This window comes from Peromyscus eremicus, chromosome 13, assembly GCF_949786415.1.
Source record: "Peromyscus eremicus chromosome 13, PerEre_H2_v1, whole genome shotgun sequence".
Taxonomy (NCBI): domain Eukaryota; kingdom Metazoa; phylum Chordata; class Mammalia; order Rodentia; family Cricetidae; genus Peromyscus; species Peromyscus eremicus.
The window spans coordinates 43,062,347-43,081,782 of record NC_081429.1 but is presented as its reverse complement, the minus strand read 5'-3'; the positions used below and the strand labels follow the sequence as shown (position 1 = coordinate 43,081,782).

At 36.7% G+C, this 19,436-nt stretch overlaps 1 protein-coding gene across 1 annotated transcript in view; it reads right to left on the bottom strand.

Annotated features, from left to right (window-relative positions):
• The window catches only part of Erbb4 (erb-b2 receptor tyrosine kinase 4), a 708,187-nt gene that overhangs the window by 169,574 nt on the left and 519,177 nt on the right, over positions 1–19,436 (bottom strand). Inside the window, exon 20 of the mRNA XM_059278119.1 lies at positions 10,169–10,354. Coding sequence (XP_059134102.1) covers positions 10,169–10,354 — 186 coding nt within the window. The remainder of the gene's footprint in view (positions 1–10,168; positions 10,355–19,436) is intronic.

The following is a 19,436-nucleotide window of genomic DNA, read 5'->3' as shown; positions in this document are numbered from 1 at the left end:
AAGACTAACTGCTTCTTAAAAGCCCTGATCAGTATTGGTCAAGGCTGCCTATGCATCAGGGACAAGGAGGACCTCATCCTCGGGACTGGATTGAAATTTTCTCCAAAGAATCTTCAGTTGTCCACTTTTGATTTAGAAATTGTTCACATTCAACATTACCCCTGAATTCTTCTAGTTTATAGAAGAAACAAAGTAGTTGTTCAGGAAAGGTTCTAAATTGACGCACTCATCCTTTAAAGACATGGACATCCAAGTAGAATGTAAGTAGCTAGATTCAGCACATATGTTCAGTATAGGGAAACAGAGGGGATCCCATAACAAGCATACATGTAATTGAAGTGTCATAGAGTATTGCCTTTCCTTTCAGAAGTTCCCAGAGTAAGAAAGTACTGATATCACAGAAGAAGCTCCACACATATGTGTTAGATTTTTAATGGAAATTCTGAGACTTGTGTAGAATAACTGACTTAAAAATATTCTTTCACTTAGCATTTAATGGGTTCTCGGAGAATAAGGTCTAATTCACTTTTAGTAGAAAATGTTGGTAAATGTCAAAACATACCCAATAGGATAAAGAAATATAGGGGAGGGAACATCTTTTTATTTCAAATTCAAAATAATTCTAATTTGAGAACTTAACCCCGTCTGGCATTTAAACTACGGAGGAGTTCGTCAAAAAATCTTTGGCTCCCAAAGACTGCAGTTTTCAACAGAGTGGTCCCATTAGTAAACTGTCCTGTGCTAATGTGCTTGCTTGGGGCAATCATCGTCATAGTTCCCGGATCTAGGCCTTGCCAGTGCATAGGCACCAGGAGTGGGTGATGTAGTATAGTAATTATACAATTAGCCTTGTCAAGGCGTGGAGCATGGGGAATAGCAGGATCTTGAAGCTTGAAATGTGGCGGGCTGATAGATGACTGCCATTAAGCTCATCCTTTTTTTTTCCACTTTGGGATGAGTATACACTGAGCTTAGGCAAAGGTTCCTTAATGAAGGATAAAATCCTTGACCCACAGCAGCACTTCTTCCTGTGCTCATAATCGCTCAGCTCACCCTTCCTTTCTACTACACACATATCCTGCTCATCTCTCACCTTAGCCTGATGAAAAGTAATGAACTGTTGCCAACAAGCTCTTTGTAATCCATCATATTTAGATGATGGAAAAGTGAAATTTTGTACAAACATTGTACAGCCTCTGACTTCCCACCATGATGATAACCACGTTCTTAATATCCTATACTCCTTTTAACATCAAGGAGTTTAATCGGATGTTGTGGAATTTTGAGTGCATATAACTAGCCTATATTCAAAATATAAATTTCTCCGGCATATATTAACATTTAAGCTTTATAATATAGCACACAGGTATGTGTGTGTGTGTGTGTGTGTGTGTGTGTGTGTATGTATTTTCATAGGTATGTATATATGCATGCATGCACATACATATTCTAAAAAATAAACTTGGTCACATGAGATTGAATGGAATTAGTCTAAATTTCTGAGCTTCCACCCAAAAGAAGAAGCCTGGCATTGATACTTAATTGTTCTCACTATCAGACCATCACTGTTATTACTCCAATTTCCTTCCTTGCCCTTTGGGCATCACTGAGCTAGCCTTTTGCAGGCAGGGGTCTGCTAAGCCATATCCTTATGGTCATTAGAGGGTACAGAAAGAATGCAGATGTCCCCGCTACACATATGTAAGAGTCCATTTATTATAACTAGATGGACTGCTGCATTCCTCTTAAGTCACATGATGATACATATCCAGATTCTTCTTCACAGGCACCATTCTGTAACATTTTTGTGTCAATTGATAGAGGATATCTTGTGAAGAAACACAGCCAAATTCCTAATACTACAGTGAAATTTAGAGTCCAGAGTGTCCTATGTCATGTAAATATACAAAGCCCAAGTTCTGAAGATAATTTTTAAAGGTATATTTCTCAAATGTTGATCGTGACAAGACTTGGATGCCATTAAATATAAGGAAGTGGGAGATACATTGAGGCATGCCTGAAATCTAAGCAATGAGAGGGCTGAGGCCAGAGAATTGACATAAGGTCAAAGCCAGCCTGAACTATACAATGAGACCATGTCTCCAAACAAATAAGGAAAGAAAAATTTAAAAGATGCCAGAATGACATGAGGTTACAATATAGCTTTGTTTGCTGAGTAGAGTGATGGTTTTATGAATGTACACATGATCAATCTTCACAAAGCTACATCTGCACCCAACAATTCAAGCAAACTAATGAGATCTGAGTAAGCTCTCATCGGTACACTTTTTCTATTCATAAAAATATTCTATAATTCATCAAGGAACCGACTGAAAAACAAACAGAACTTTATTTTTTGTTACTTCCTGTTAATCTATAATTATTTCAAAATTGAAAAGAAAATATTCACTTAAACTTCACAGAAGAGCTGATTCAGGAGAGACCTAGCCAAGGTCAAGTATGCAAAGAAGAAGAGCTGCGATTCGCCTCTAGTCCCTCTGTAAGTTTTGGTGTCTAGAAAAATCACTGTGTTTTATCCTTTGTCTCTCTTATCTGTGGAAAATGCTAGTCTTGTCTCTCCAAATTACTGTAAGCATCTTGGGAAAGCAGCACTGCATACATACATCTGAATGAACATGAATATATTTCACAACTTACCAAGAGAGCAATGCTGCAACACCCATCTACCTCTTCAACACTGCAAACAAAAACCCCAGGGGGGCAGTAAACTGAATATGCCAGCCCTGCTACTTTGATTCTGCATTTGAGAAAATCACAGTGTTCCTCAAATCTGCCAAGATACGGAGCCTCACATAATCATGACTAATAGATGTAATTGTGAACACTTTACACACATGAAGTGTAATTTAATCCATTTGGATAGGGTAGCTTTCACTTTCTCTCTCTATATATAAACAAAGAAGAAGAAAAAAGAAAGTACATTAAAACTACTAGCTAAAGCATAATAACTTCAGAGAAAGGAAGTTTCTGGATGTGTATAGTGACTAAATGAAAACCTTTGCTGTTTACAGGAAGGAGGAACTTAGAAACTGAATTAGATTCACTCAGCAGGCCCAATAATGCCACAGGCAAAGCAAAGGGGAAGCTTGCCATCCTATAGGCTAGATATGGAAAAGGCCTAAATGACTTCTCTAAGTGAGAGAACTTCATATTTCATGCAAACCTCAGGAAATAATTAAGCCTCCAGTGCAGTTCTGGGACCCGTGCTCCAGAAACTGCCACCATAAACTCTATTTTCATTGGTAGTATTGAGATTCTCTCTCATCCCTTATTGCCCTTCATATATCATCCCCCTTTAAGGCAATGAGAATTCGACACATAAATAAAAAGCAAGCGATTGTTTCAGGGAGGGGATAAACATGATTCAAATCCAGCCAGGAGCTTTATCATCAGCTTGGGAGACTGTAATGTTACTAGACAATCTTATACAAAGACTGAGAGGGGATATTGCTCCTGTGGTGGGGAGGCTTTAAAAAGCATTTGAAAAACAAGAATGAAGCCATCTGCCTCATTTAAAATTCTATAGATGAAAAAGTTCATTTTATATATATATATATATATATATATATATATATATATATATATATATCATACGTATTATCTCAAAAGGCATATGACCTCATACTTTAGACCTCACATTTAATTCTGGTAGTGTAGCAATTATTTCACCTAAGATCCAAGGAGCCCATAGTGTTGCTGAATCTATGCTTGGGTGGGATTGTCTGTCAGATCATCTAAACAAGATGTGTGGGGTGTGGGTAGCAGTGGATTCTCCATCACTAGTTCCATCACCAAGAAGAATGTAGTCTTAAATGGACTCTGTCATCTGCTTGGGCTCCCATCTCCAAAACACGTGAAGCCACAGTTCTTACCATTGGTCTCTGTGAGAAGCCTAGGTAAGGAGACCTCAGCTTCTATGAAGCATCTCAACATCCTCCATGGTGGCAGACAAAATGGACAATTTCTTGAAGCAATATTTCATAGAGAACATACATATCTTAAGAAAATTGCAGATCTCTTCAGTAGATGACCTTCTAAAACTGTTTTCTCTACCAATATTTCGATAGGTTCTGATGTGCCTAGGGCAAAAACTCAAGGGCTCCACTAAGGTCCTTTCTGGACATAATTCTTTGAGTCTTACTTTTCCTTGCATTTCTTTTCTTTACTACACCCAGCAAAATGCTTTAATGACATTTTAGTTAGCACACTGTGTTTTCTGTTGTGGATGGATAGGAAATTTTTCTTGTTTCTAGTCTGAGTTTTACATCTAGAAAGGATTCCTATACTGTTAGTTCCTGGGGGAAGGCACCAAACCCTTCTCCCAGCACTCAGGAGATAAACCTCACTTAAGTTCTGTTGTTTGAAAAACTGAATTTAACTTTAAGCAGCAGTGGTAAAATACTACCCTGGGAAAGGGAGAGTTTGGATTCAACTACGTCAATGAGCTGAAGAGGGTCACTGGTGGCACGTCCCCAAACAGGCTGGAGTGGGGTGAATAGAAAAGACCTTGGCTTCTCACTTCACTCTGAACATCTGTGTCACTGCCCATCGGTGTCATATGTGTGCACACCCAAGCCCAAGTACTCAGTTGCATGCTTCCCATCTCCCAAAAGAGTAAAACAGATCTCACTAATCATGTACTGAGAATGGTAGCCAGGTGAGAGGAAGAACATGCTACTAGACTTAACAGCAATTATTTCACTACATGTTTATCTCTAAGCATCACGCTAAATGGATTAAGTTTTTAATTGTCATTCAGACTTGAATTCAATTGGGACAAATATTCTGGGTGTGTGCATACCTGTGCAAATGGGTCAAAAATTCTGTTTCAATCATTTATTTATTGGGAGGTATTCATGAGGTCTTTCTTTCTTTTACTTTTTTTCTTTTGAGAGAGAGAGACAATGAAGAGTCTGGGTCTATAGAGACGTGGTGAAGAAACGCTCTATTTTTCTGAAGCTTGTAAGAGAAAGGACACAAAGTCAATTGGGAAGTTTCACTCCCCTTCCCCATACACAATGGCCTAAATGAGATGTCCCCAGTAGTCTTGGGCATTTGATTATTTAGTACTTGGTGGAACTGTTTGGGGAGGCTTAGGAGTTGTGGTATTGTTGGAGGAAGTATTTTACCGGAGGTGGGATTTCAGAGTTTTAAGGACTCATGCCAGTCCCTCTGCTTCCTGCTTGCAGTCCAAGATCTGATCTCTCTATTTCTCCTGCTGCCATGTCTGTATCCCACTGCCACTATTCCCTTCCAATAGCAACTCTTCACTCTCTGCAACCGTATGTCCAAATAATCACTTTCTTCTGAAAGTTGCCTTGCTCAATAACTGATACACCCTCCTTCTCTCCCTCCATTCCTCTCCCCTCTCCTCTCCTCCTTCTCCTCTCCCTTTTCCTCCCCTCTCCTCTTCCCTGTTCTCCCTTCCCTTCTGCTCTCCTCTTTTCCTCTCCTTGTCTTCTTTCTCTCCCTCCCTCACGAGTCCCTTAGGTAACTGTGAATTTTCTAGGACCAGGTCACATGTGGGGAGTAATGGCTGTCTGTGAACTGAGCAAGAGTGTCATAACAAGAGTGAAGGGAAAAGGGAGAAATGATTGCTGAAGGATTCATGAATATGACTTTGGATCCATACCCAGATTTTTATTTTATGTGGATAATGTTTCTACTACATTGTGCTGCATTCCTGTAGGGGTCATTATTAAGTTAGTTTTGATGATGTTACATTTTAAATAGCATTGTTTTACTTTATATTATAGTAACATATATTAAGCATGGAAACTCTCTTAGCATGAATATCTGATATATCACATTTTTAGCCATCATAATAGCATTAAAATTTTGTCCATTGAACTATAGAGGAAACAGATTAAAGCCATGTAGAGTTTGTCTAAGTTATTGGAGATGATAGGGGGCAGTAAATTAGAGAGAATAAAAGGTACTTCCTTTTAAAATCTGTCATAACTACTGGGAGGTGTTATCTCTCATTTCTCAATGCTTGAAACAATTTTTTTTTGTTTTCTGTTGTGTCAACCTTCCTTAGTGGAGTAGAAGAAATGTTCCATCATATTTCCGCATGATAGCAAACTGTATATGTCAATATAACTGAGCTAGGAGGTGCTCAGACATTTGGTTAAAAATGATTTCCAATGTGTCTATTAGCAATTCTGGATGAGATTAACATTTGATTGGGTAGACTGAGGAAAGCACTTTGACTGATCTAATTTAAGGGGGAAAACGGTGGGTCTAGTCAGTTACAGATGTGAATAAAATAAAAAGACTGACTTCTGCGAAGGGACAATCTCCTCTTGCATGATTGCCTTTGAGCTAAAGAATTGGTTTTCTCCTGCACCCAGACTTGCATTTAACCCAAAACTTTGACTTTCCTGTGATTTTGATCTTACAGGGTTTGGGTTGGAATGCATGTCCACAATGGGTCTCAGATGTTTGAACTGGGACTAAAGCTGTAGAATTGGATCTCCTGCATTTCCAGAGTTCTCATCATTCCATAATACCACAAATAGATTATTTCTAAAACTTTCAGTATCAATATCTAACCTATTAGTTCTGTTTTTAGGGGAAACCCTGAAAAATATACTTAATGTGTGGTTTTTAATTAATAAAATCATGAATCGTTCCTGACTAGACAAACACTGCAGATAATTACCCACCAAGAGTCAACTCACAAGTCTCTAATTAAGCGATATAAATCTGAGAGATATACAGAGACCAAAAATCACTGCAGTGTAAAAACATATTGAGCAGTGAGTATCTGTGACATAATTGAAGGCATGCATATTTTGAAAATCAGTTTTCACCATCAGTCTAGTTTGTAATGATTCTGAAGCATCCCTGGAGGTATGCACCCTGACCTAAGTTCTCCTGCTGAACGACAATCATACTTTTGATTTTCTTAAAAGATTTGACACTTCACTTGAATATATGTATTCTAATTTAAATAATGTCAGTAAAATAATAAATAATAAGCTGTCATTCTTTTTATGCACAAATGACTATAAAATAAATTTTAATTTCAACTTTTAATAGTGGATTTTCACTATCATGATACAGAGCTTAGTTGTAACACCAATAATATGAATTGTGATTTAACTTTTTGTCTTTTATTCTGCCTTTATGAAATATAAGTTTCTCTGTCACAACACAATGAAAGAACTCACTCAAATTCAAGTGACATTCATAAACTTCTAAATAACCTTAGTTGTCATTTAATATATTAAGTGGATCAGCAAGGCACAATTTTCTGATTTGGTAGTTTATATACAATGAATGTGGTCTTACATGCACATAGTATCTGGTCTTAAATAGAAAGATCTCAGAAATATCAAACACCAGTGTGTGCATTTAACTGGTCTCAGACCTCCAGACTTGAAGTTCACTTTCATTCATATAAAAGCAAATTGTTGGATCAATTAGAAGTTACATTCTCTTGTCACTCTATGTAGTTAGTGTTGGAGAAAAATGGAAAAGAGTAAAGAATTAAAATAAATAAAGTCTTTGCTACTTTATACATTTAATCCTTAGGAAGACAACATCTATGTACAGAGAAGGAATGGATTCTTTCACCCAGAACTCTATTTTCCTTACAATTATTTATTTATTTATTGCTTTTTTTTTTGTTGTTTTTTTGTTTTTGTTTTTTTGAGACAGGGTTTCTCTGTGTAGCTTTGGAGACTTTCCTGGAACTCACTCTGTAGACCAGGCTGGCCTCAAACTCACAGAGTTCCACCTGCCTCTGCCTCTGCCTCCCGAGTGCTGGAATTAAAGGTATGTGCCACCACTGCCCAGCTCCAATCATTTTTTTAAATCAAGAGAGGTATATCTTCTTCCTGTTTTCCCTCTCACCAACTCACTCCACAAACAAAAACAAAGAAAAGCTCAACTACCAGTCTTTATGGAACATAGAAAATCAGATTCCATTAGCTTTAATTAAGAACACGATATGGACATAAAAAGTAATGAGATAAACAAAGAATGGTGAATAAAACAAAAATCAATTGTGTAATTACTAAACTTGTCTAAAAATCATGCAGACTTCTTACGTATGCAAGTTTTCCCGGAAGACATACCTGCTGGAATCAATTATCAGAAAAAATATTATTGAAATCATCTGTCATCAAAAGCAGAATCTAAAGCGCCTGGGTTACATTTTGGCTCGTTTTATGTCAATTTAACACTTGACTAGAGTCATTTGGGAAGAAAGAGGGAATCTCAACGGAGAAAATGTCCTTAGCAGACTGGCTGGTGGAATAGCCTGTGTGATATTTTCTTGATTGATGGTTGATTGGGGAGGGGGGTGCAAAGACCACTGCGGGTGATGTCACCCATGGATAGGTGGTCCTGGGTTGTATAAGAAAGCAAAGTGAACAATCCAGGAGGAGCAACTAAAAAAGTAGACTCATCTATGTCCTCTGCTCCAGTTGCCTGCCTCTAGGTTACCGTCTTTGCATCCCTCAGTGAAGGATGAATAAGCTGTGTTGTGACATAAACCCTTGCTTCCCAAAATTTCTTTTAGTCATAGTGTTTTACACAGCAATGGAAACCATACCTACAACAGTTAAACATATCATGAGTTAATTTAATTATTAAAGGAATCAAATGTCTTTTATTTCTATTGCTCTTCTGAAGAATTTACAATCTAAGAATCACCTTGAAAGATGCTAATTTAGTTTGACTATGAAATGTCCCTTACAGGCTTGTGTGCTGAATACTTGGTCTTCAGCTGGTGGTACTATGTTGAAAGTTGTTGAAACCTAAGGAGGTAAGGTCTACTCAGAGGAAGTAGATCATTCAGTGCAATTTTTTAAAGGTTCTACCTGGTCCCCAGTGCCTTTCTAGCTTTCTGCTTCCTGTCCATCATGAGGCGAACAGCCTCCTCTAACATATGTTCCTACCACCACTCATGTTCTGATTTATAACTGGCACAGAATCAGTGGAGCCAAGGACTGTATAATCTCTGAAACTGTTAATCAAAATATGCTTTTCCTGTTCTCAAGTTGTTTTTTCAAGTATTTTGTTTGCATCTATGCAAAAGTGACTGATAGATACCAGGGACAACTGGCAATATATATGTATACACACATACACACACACACACACACACACACACACACACACACACACACACACACACACACTCTCGTGAGGAGTGGTGGCTCATTTCTTTTTAAATTTTAATCAATTTTTATGTGTCCAAGTATTTTGCCTGCATGTATGTTTGTTCACTATATGCATGCAGTGCTTGCACAGGCCAGAAGAGGGCATTAGATCTCCTAGGACTGGAGTTACAAGCACCAGCAGCCATGTGAATGTTGGGAATGGAACCCAGGTCATTAGAAGAGCCCCCAGGGCTCTTAACTCTTGAGCTGTCTCTCCAGCCCCTCCACTGACAGATACTCTTTGACAATCACCCTTCCACTAACGCCAATGGTTTATAACCTAACATGAAAGAGCAGGGAATTGTCTGCTGATAAAATTACAAACTCATAGAGCACCAGGAAAAAAAACCCCACAATAATGTAGCAGAAGCCCTAGCAGCTCTGAGGACGGTCTCAGGATTATGAAAAATCTTGGCCTATACTCAGTAGTGGGCTTCCCAGATACAGCGACAGCAGCAACAAAGTTTAAAGCTGTGAAGTGGCAGGTGAGACGGCTCGTTTTATGGAGGTACTTACCACTAAACCTATCATAGTTCTATAGACTGTGTTTATAAAACCAAAATAAGACAGAACGATCATGACACTGAATCTCTATTTTCTTGATTTTGTTTGCTAACTTGACTACAGTTTTAAAAAAGTCAAACAAGTCTAGAACAGCAATTACTGCCCTGACTAGTGTGCCATGTGTTTTGGCATCTAGTCCATCTGAGTATGTTGGAAAAAAAATCCACAAGAATATATATATATATATATATATATATATATATATATATATATATATATATATATATGTAGATTATGAGTTCGATCCACAATCTATGTTGAAGTACTTACAATAATATGTCATTTAACATAGCAATAGAATTTACTTATATGAAGAGGTTAAAAGGCACGGCATAATTTCAGTCGTCAGATCTTCCTACATCAGGAGATAACTCCCAAATATCATTTTCATAGCAAATGACAGCACTGACCTTAGCAATCTGGACACACCAGTTCAGCAGCAGCTGTGATCCTATGTTATCCTTGTGTTCATGGACATAGTCCAGCAGGCAGCCATGGGGCATCAGCTGGGTAACCAGCTGGATGGTGGGGCTCAGACACACACCCAGTAAGCGAACTAGGTGTGGGTGATCCATGCTTGCCATGATCAAAGCCTCCTGTAACAACAACAACAAAAACAACAAAACATAATTCAATCATTTCAACTCAGTATTCCTCAGTATTTTAAACACTTACAGTGGATGAAAGGTGTATAATGGATTTTAAAATGGACTCAATGAGCCAGATAGAGTGCTTATGCCTTTCATTCTAGCACTCAGAAAGCAGAGATGGGTGAAGCTCTGTAAGTTTAAGGTCAGCCTATTATACACACTGAGTTCCAGGCCAGCTAGGGCTGTACAGTGAGACCCAGCCTCAAAGAAAGCACTCAGTAGACTCAGTTAACAATGTAAATATATTTATTAAATTATTTCATTCTTAGACTGACATAATTAAATAAAATTAAGCAATAAATGATCTTACCACATGGTGAATGCCACTATAGAATACCTATCTAATAAATCAGAACCTACACTTTATTTTTTATAGCATGAACAATATAATATTTTATTTTCTGCCAATTATGTTAAAAATGAACACTACACCAGATACTTTTAATTTTTAATATTATCTCAAGAAAGTAATAACCATACAAATGTAGTTCTTCCCAAGAACAATTAGGTGACCCTAACTTAATTCATGTAGAATTAGCATATGTAAATGACATATATAAATTCTAAAACTGTAAATAAATAATTACAATCAATATGTCCAATGTTGATTAATAGAGAAGAATGGGGATTTTAAAACACTTTTTGCTCCATCATTTTTATGTTTACTCAAATGTATTTCATTTTTAAAAAAATTAAAGAGATGTCCCACTCATAAACCTATAGAGTTTAAGAGCTAAGTGAAATAACAAAATTTTATCTGGATCAATTTCTTCATTTGATGGAATGAAAACCAAGTCCATGTTTATTTTATATTGATATTCAATTAAAGGAGATGTGAATATAGCCTTATTGTATTATATAGTATATCCTATAATTAGCCTCTAATTTAAAGTTACTATAAATATCAACACTACAATATGAAACATATCACTATACAGAATATTCTTTTGCTTTAATGTTTGATATGTGACTTTATGGAGCAAAGTAAATAAAACAATATTCTACTTCTGTGAAAATTATAATGGACATTTTTTTTTGGTTTTTCGAGACAGGGTTTCTCTGTGTAGCTTTGTGCCTTTCCTGGAACTCACTTGGTAGCCCAGGCTGGCCTCGAACTCACAGAGATCCACCTGGCTCTGCCTCCCGAGTGCTGGGATTAAAGGTGTGCGCCACCACCGCCTGGCTTAATGGACATTTTTTTAAAAAAAGTTTTATGTGGTTTTACAAAGCCACATAATATCAGCAAAAGAATATTCATGCCAGTAATATTTAATAATAAAGAATCCAACAAATTAAGATCTAATACTATCCACATTTTAGGACACAGTGAAACAAAACATGCCTGAAATAATTAAAAACTTCAATATCATGTCAGGTGTGGTGGTGCATGCTTCAACATTTAGGAGGCAGAGACAGGTGGATCCCTGATTTTGAGGCCAGCCTGGTCTACAACTCAAGTTTCAGGACAGCCAGGGCTACACAGGGAAATCCTTTCTCAAACAAACAAACAAACAAATACATAAATACATCAATGTCATGAGAGATATGACAAATTGGTGAGATGGTCAAGCTAAAATTTATTACAGAAATAGATTAAGGCTAGGTCTTTGGTTAATTTTTTATGACAGTTCTTTCACATTAATTATTTGAAGGCACTTTTTGTGCTTTGTGTCATTCTTAGATTAGAAAAAAATGCAATACATAGAATATTATTGAGATAACCAAGTGTTTAAAATATAGGCTATGTATTGCATAATATTATGCTCACCTTAAATATTTCAGAACAGCTTTAGTATACTGTAATGTACAAAAATATTCCTTGATCACTCTTTACAATGTTTTATAGGGGTTGAGAAAGAGGGGGGAGAATATATGTATGCATCTCTTTGTATGCGTGTAATACATACACATACACACATGAAGGAGACATATATGTGACACGTGACCAATTGTCATTAGTTGTTTGGATTCAAATTTACAGAATGTTTATGTTATTATTCTTCAATATTTTCCGTGTCTCTAAAAAACTTCAAACCCCAAAGTTAAAGTGTAAAGTTGTGCTATGTTTTTGTTTATGACGGCATGACAGAACAAGTACGTCAGACCAAATTTCTCAGAAGGAAACGGAGAAACAATGATGTCACCCACCAGCAAATGCCTAGGTAGCAGCCACAAACAGACACTCGTGGAGGGAGGAGTTATTTCAGTGGAACTGTTTCAAGGCTCACTTAGGAACACTGAGGTTACAGATCTTGCTCTACCCTTTGTGGTGGCATCTCAGAAAGGACTGTGGATGTGACTATCAGGACAACAGGCAGAGAAACATTCTAGAAAAGCAGAGGCAGTGATGGAACATGGATCATCCTGTCCCAAACAATTGCTTAGTGTTATACATTTTGTGGCAGCAGCTGAAGTCACTGTTTTACTTCTGTCTTCCAAGAGGAGTAAGCCCTTCAACTAACCCTTCCCTTTTGCCTGCAGGAACCTGGTGAGCCACGGAAAAATTCACGTGGCCCTGTGTGGATCTACAAGGTTGAAACAATTTGGTGCCACTTACTGTGTAGCTCAGCAAATATTTGAAATAAAGCCATGCAGTTATAAATATTTTACAAATATGAAGGTCAGCTGAATTTAAGATTATTATATTAATTTATGTAGTATCAACTGGTTTTATTCATAATATAAACCTGAAGGTTTTTTTCACCAGATTACATACATGTATACATGTCTCAAATATACAACACACCAAAAACTGAGCAAAAATATCTACTCAGATTAAATATAATAATTAATTATACATTAAATTAGATATTTAATTGATATGAAATGCTGGATGGCTAAGTTACATTTATACTGCTTCTTGCTCTCTTGATGGATCCTGTTTTTTCCTATGTGTTAGTATTACTAGGTTTTGTACAGTGTTCCCAGACCCCTAGGTAGGAAATTAAGTCTAGAAGTGTGACTTGTAGGTATGGAAATGTAGCCAGCAGATATATGAAGGTAATGTAGAAAGCAGGAACCTTTGAGATTCCCCCGGCATATTTAAATCAAAGTGAGTCTTTATAATCATTACAAAAGCAACAGTTGCAACCACTGTTTGATCCTAATTTTGACCATGTGATTAGTTAAAAGAAATAGACTTTCTTAGCTAAACAAACAGGAAACTGAGTCTCAACGCTTTATTCTTCCAAGGGATTGGCCTTGTCAGCAGCAGGATCAGTTTTACAACATACTTTGATTACTAGTTCAGTTTTGTTTCAGAGGATGCAAAAATATTGTAAATTTTCCCCTAAAGTTTCATCAGGACTTTACACTGTAGACATTTATCTTGTTAGCAAGACAGCTTCAAACACCTCACATTAGCCATAATGGAATGAATCGAGTCAAATTACACATTAGTTACTGAGGACCAAATAGAATCAAACAATAGATTGGTGCTCATAGGTAAACTACATCCCTGACAATATACTTCAGGGAAGGACAAAGAGAACAAGAGAACGGCTTTCTCTGACTTAGTGCAGCACACATTATAGGCATTTCCTAAGGTGGAAAGATTGCTGATGCCTAAGGAAGAAGAAACAATGTGAGATTATTATTTTCCAAAGGATAAAATATATAAAATGCCTGTTTTTCTTCTATAATTCAAAGAATAATGTTAATGCCATTCTCTATGTACATTTGAAAAGTTTATATTAGATGACTTTTCATGTGAAAATTGAAAGTTCTCTTTAAAAAAAATCTATTAGTAAGTCTTGGCAAAAAAGCTGGGTTTGTATTAAGGAAAATTGCTCATCACACTACAAAGAGTATTTGAAACTAAATTGCAGAGAATTTGCATAATTGTTCTCTCTCTCCTTTTTCATTGCTTTTTGTTTTTTTAGAAAGAAAAGATGAACAAGACACTAATTGTAGGTTTTATTTTTTTCATAAAGGAAATAGCAGATGGCTTTTTGGAGGATAGGGGAATAGATAAAGAAAATGGAATGTGGATTCATTTAAAGCAATAAATAGGCTGGAGAAGCGGGGAGAAATCCCAATATTTTAATCAGGGAGTGTTTGTGTTCAATAGAGTACTCTGTTTTTAAATTAATAATGTCCTCAGTTTCTTATCTCTGCTGGTGACTATAGAAGCAATTTTTGATCTTATCTGATGACACTGGAAAATGCCACCAAAGGGCAGTGGGATAAATATAACTCGACAGGTACATTATCTAGAATTGTTCAAGAAATTAAAAATTATTCTGCCTTTGTTTTTCCTATGGCCTTGTAAATTTTCTTTTTCTTGTGGGTAAAAAGAGTTTTCCCATTGGAAATGAGGGAGACTACCAAAGGTGCATGGTGGGTAATTCTAAAACAGGGATATTTTTCTTGATAACGAGATCTGCTTTGAATAAGAACATTTTTTAAAAACCACCAAGGGACTCTCGGACACACAGAGCTCTGAAGGAAGTGCAGCATTAGTCTGTAGCAATGTTATTTGTATCTCTATTTTTCTCCTGAAGGGAAGATGCTGCTGTTTAACAATAAAGGTGGGCAGTACTGTTTTTCACACTGAGGCACTACTTCCTCAGCCAGCAGATATATGTACTTTGTCACTTGAGCTTGTCTGATTGTATCACACAAACAAAAGAAACACAGAATCACATAGCCAAGTGATACTTCTGGGCTAGTTTGCTCAAAAATGAAACATGTTAACATCAGCCAAACTTTCACCGTTTCATTATGTTTATAGATCATTAATTCAATACCCTCCAGCAGCAAATGGAGAAAAGCGCATTGCCATTAGTGACGAGGAAGATAGAAGGGTACAGAAAAAAAAAAACAGATAGAAAATGTGGATGTGCAATGCGAAGGTCAGCAGGTTTGTGGATGCTGGAGACAGATGATGCCCCGGAAGACCGTAAAAATACCAGGGATGGACAATACTAAGAAATTAAGGTTAGACACAATGAGGAACCTGGAATAAAGTGCCTGATCTACTATAATGTCATACACAGCTATCATGTCACAGATGGTACCCAGGGAATAAAATGTATGAAATCTACACAGGTTCCTTCATGTCTTGAATAAATAAGAATTTATAAGTGTAAGTAAGTGGGCAGCAGTTTGGACAGGCTGAATTAATACATTATCATTTTTAGTTTTCCACATGGCTCACCTTACCTGATGGATCCCATAATCACTTTTGTGAACATAAACAATTAAGTCTAAGGACCTTCCAATCCATGAAGGCAATAGTTTCTGTCTTTGTACTACATCATTCATTCATCCAGAAGCCATTTCTTACATACAGTCAGTATTTACCAATATACCACTTGAAGGTATCAGTGAAGAATTTTACACAATGTAGAATTCTACTTTCTGTTCGTGGTTTCTACATTTTTCTGCCTCACTTGTTACAGTGAATTTCTTCCATCCTTATTTTATCTCTTTAGTCTTTTGGATACACATCACTCAACTAAACATATTTATTGAGGACCCACTATATTTGTATCGTGAGTGACACTGAGTCTACTATGCCATTTACACTTATGAAATTTTTACTCCACTAGAGATACACTCAAAAATCAGGAAAAGAAGAAAATTTGTGGGTCTGGAAAAATGGATCATAGAATAAAAGTACTTGAAGTCTGATGAACCAAGTTCTATCCCTAGAATCCGTATCTGAAAAAAAAAGCAGGAACACAGAACCAGCTCCATAAATTTGTCCTCTGATAGCCTGAAGATTTTGTGACAGGTGTGTGCATGCACATACACTTAATATAAATAACAATTAAAAGTTTCTACTAGATATCCAAATCATTGTAATGTATGACAACGATATAGAGGAAACAGACTACTATACTAGACCAAAAACTGGTGTTTGCTGAGCCCCTTTTAGATGGGGATAGTTAAGGAAATCTGCTCTGAAGACTAAGTCAGATATATTAACACTACAAAAGCAATAATACCAAACAATACCTGAAAGCCTGTCATATTTGGACACTCTGAGGGTCTCACATGCATGGAGTTTGGCAAAGCTCTAAGTAATGGTTTGAGATGAGGGTGAAAATGTAGCTGGGCTTGAGATTGCGTAGGGCTTTGCTATGATGGTAAGACTAGATTTACTCATAAATATGTTTGTGTCCAGCCCCCTTATGCTTCATTTACCTGTATTATATCCTGACTTGACAGCACAATAAATCTTTTGTCTTATCATATCATGTCTCTCTTTGATGTTTTCCTTTGGATATTACTTGGCTGAAGGCCACCCCTTTCTTCTCTGTATGTGAACTTCCAAATATTGCTAGAGAAAAATCAGAGGTTCATGGGGATTTGCCTCAAATCACCTTTAAAAATATTTTGTTTATAATTTATTATTGGTTTGTTGTTTCATTAAATTTAGAATCTACTTCAGTGCAGAAAACAATGTTTTTCTCATCTAAATATTAGAATACAAGCCATATTGAACACCATTATGCTCTGTTCCCTGGAGATATAATTTTATTATTTGTCTGTGGCATGGCTTCATCTTCACTTCTTTTGACCCCTTCACTGTACCTGTAAGCTTGTATAAGTGGCCCGTATTCGAGAATGAAAGCTCCTTCACAGGAGCTTTCTTTGGTTTAGAAGTATTTGATGTTCTCAGTTGTACTACATCACTTTATGTCCCTGCTACTCTGAGAGTACTGGTTTTCATCCTCACATGGTTACCACTAAAATTGCTCTCGGTAAGATCATTAAACATGTCCTTTCACAAAAGTCAAGAGGTCTTTTTTCTTGTTCTTAATTTTTTTTTAACTTGTGTTGCTTTATCTCACTGGTCACTTCTTTCCCTCATTACACCCCTGTAGCTGATCATATCTTTAATTATGTCTTAAGTCTTCACCACAATTATTCTTATTACATATATGGATATCTACTTTTTCCTCTCCTATCTCAAGTTTGGAAATGATACAATGCTTTTTTTCTTTATTATTTTTGGCTTTTATTTTCAATCCTGTGTATTCATAAAGATCTGTACTCCAACCTCTCTGAGACAGAAGTTTAAAAAAGTAAGGACCATCTCAGTTACTTTTTTTTTTAATTGCTGTGAAAAGACACCGTGGCCAAGACAACTTACAAAAGAAATAATTTAATTTGGGGCTTAAAGTTTCATAAAGTTAGAGTCCATGACAGCAGAGTAACGAAATGGTGACAAGATCAGCTGAGAAAGAGAAACACTGGGAATGGAGTGGGTCTTTTGAGACTTAAAAACTTCTCCACCCTCACCCCCATGATATGTCTCCTCCAACAAGACCACACTTCCTTCCCAAACAGTTCCACCAACTAGGGACCAAGTATTCAAACACATGAGCCTACAAGCCATTCTTACCCAGACCACCACAATGACTACGGTGGAATTGTTAAAACACCTGGGACCAATTCAAGTTTCACAAGACTTAATTAATTTGAAGGAATAAAAATCATATCATTTTCTCAAAGAGAGAAAACAAAATGCATCCTCATCATGGTCTAAATATTCACCCTTCTAAATATGAGAATTATGCTGCACCCTTAGCCTGGGTTTTCCCATTCCTATAATTTTAGCTGCCACTCCTGAACAAACACGGACAGGTGTTGATACATGTGCACCTCCATTCAACAAATATCCACTTACTTATAATTATCTGTTAAATGTTTATAATCACCTAGTGTTTCTTGAAAGCAGTAGTATTATCTAATTTTTTTCATTGTTCTATCAAGAAATCCTTTTTTATCATATATGAATTATAATAAAGATATAGTATAATTTGACAAATAAATAAAGAAAATTCTTAGTATTTCCCCTTCCCTACTTACTACATCTCAAAAATCAACCTATATGTCAGATGCCTCTGTCAAATGTAAGGCATAAATAAGTTATTTACAGATAGGGCTTGCTCGATACACTTTACTTCTTTTGTAGATGGCAGAAATATTTTTAAATCTACTTTAATATCTTAGATTCATATTTGGCAATTGGCTTAAAAAATTTGTATTTGGCATTTAAATTTCTATTATTTCCCATTTTACTCTACCTGTACTTTTTTTTTGGGGGGGTAGGGTACAAAAAAAAGTGTAGCTTGTCCCAGTATAGCTTGAATCCACACTCTTCCAATAACTTTTATTTTGACTGGTGCTTGAGTTCAGACTCACATCACTGTTATAAAGATTGTTGTTCAGGTGGAAGGTCCACCTATGCCCCTCCTCCCCCATCTCCCTCTCACCAAACCCTGCTCTGTCTCAGAAAACCACCCAAAAGGAGGCTCCTTCTCCAGAGACGCTCAAGACCACACCCACAGTATGTTTTAACTGTCCCCCAGAGAATGCCCATGTGGTTTTTCAGTTTTTTCTCCCTGTCTTCCCTCTGGGGACCAAAAATTCATCCGGGAGCATTTTACCTGGACTTTTAGTTTTTAATTCAGTTTGATTCAGTTTGATCTGGATTATTGAGTAGGCAGAGAGGCTTAATATTGGGGTATAGAAACCTTTCAATTGTGATTTAATTTCTTTGGTTTTAAAAACCAGTCTATTTTTGTACCCTACCAAAAAAATTCCTTGGCTGTTCTTACAAAGCTACACAGAAAATCTTAATATTCTAGGAACTGAATAACTACTTGTAGAGTTATATTGAACATGGTGAAAGTTGTAATAAACATCAGAATGATGTTGTTTAGGCTGTCCTACCTGCTCTGACACAAATGTTCTGAGAGAATGTCCTCTATATTTCCCTTTGACCATTCAATTCCCTCTCTACCCTTTCCTATTCTTCTATGTGTTCCAAGAGACTGGCCTAATGGATGACAACTGTCTACCATGTTTTCTGCCTTTCATTTTGGTTCAGCCAATGAAAAACAGCAACCCAAGATTGAAGACTTGAGAAGATGTGAGGGGCAATTCTCAAACAAAGGACTCACCTGATGTCATTAGGGCAACCTTCCTCTTGCTCATTCAGGCCTACCTGTGATGTCATAGTCTTGGAGTACTTTAACAAATATTGTTCATGTATCTTAAGCCTTCTCATGCA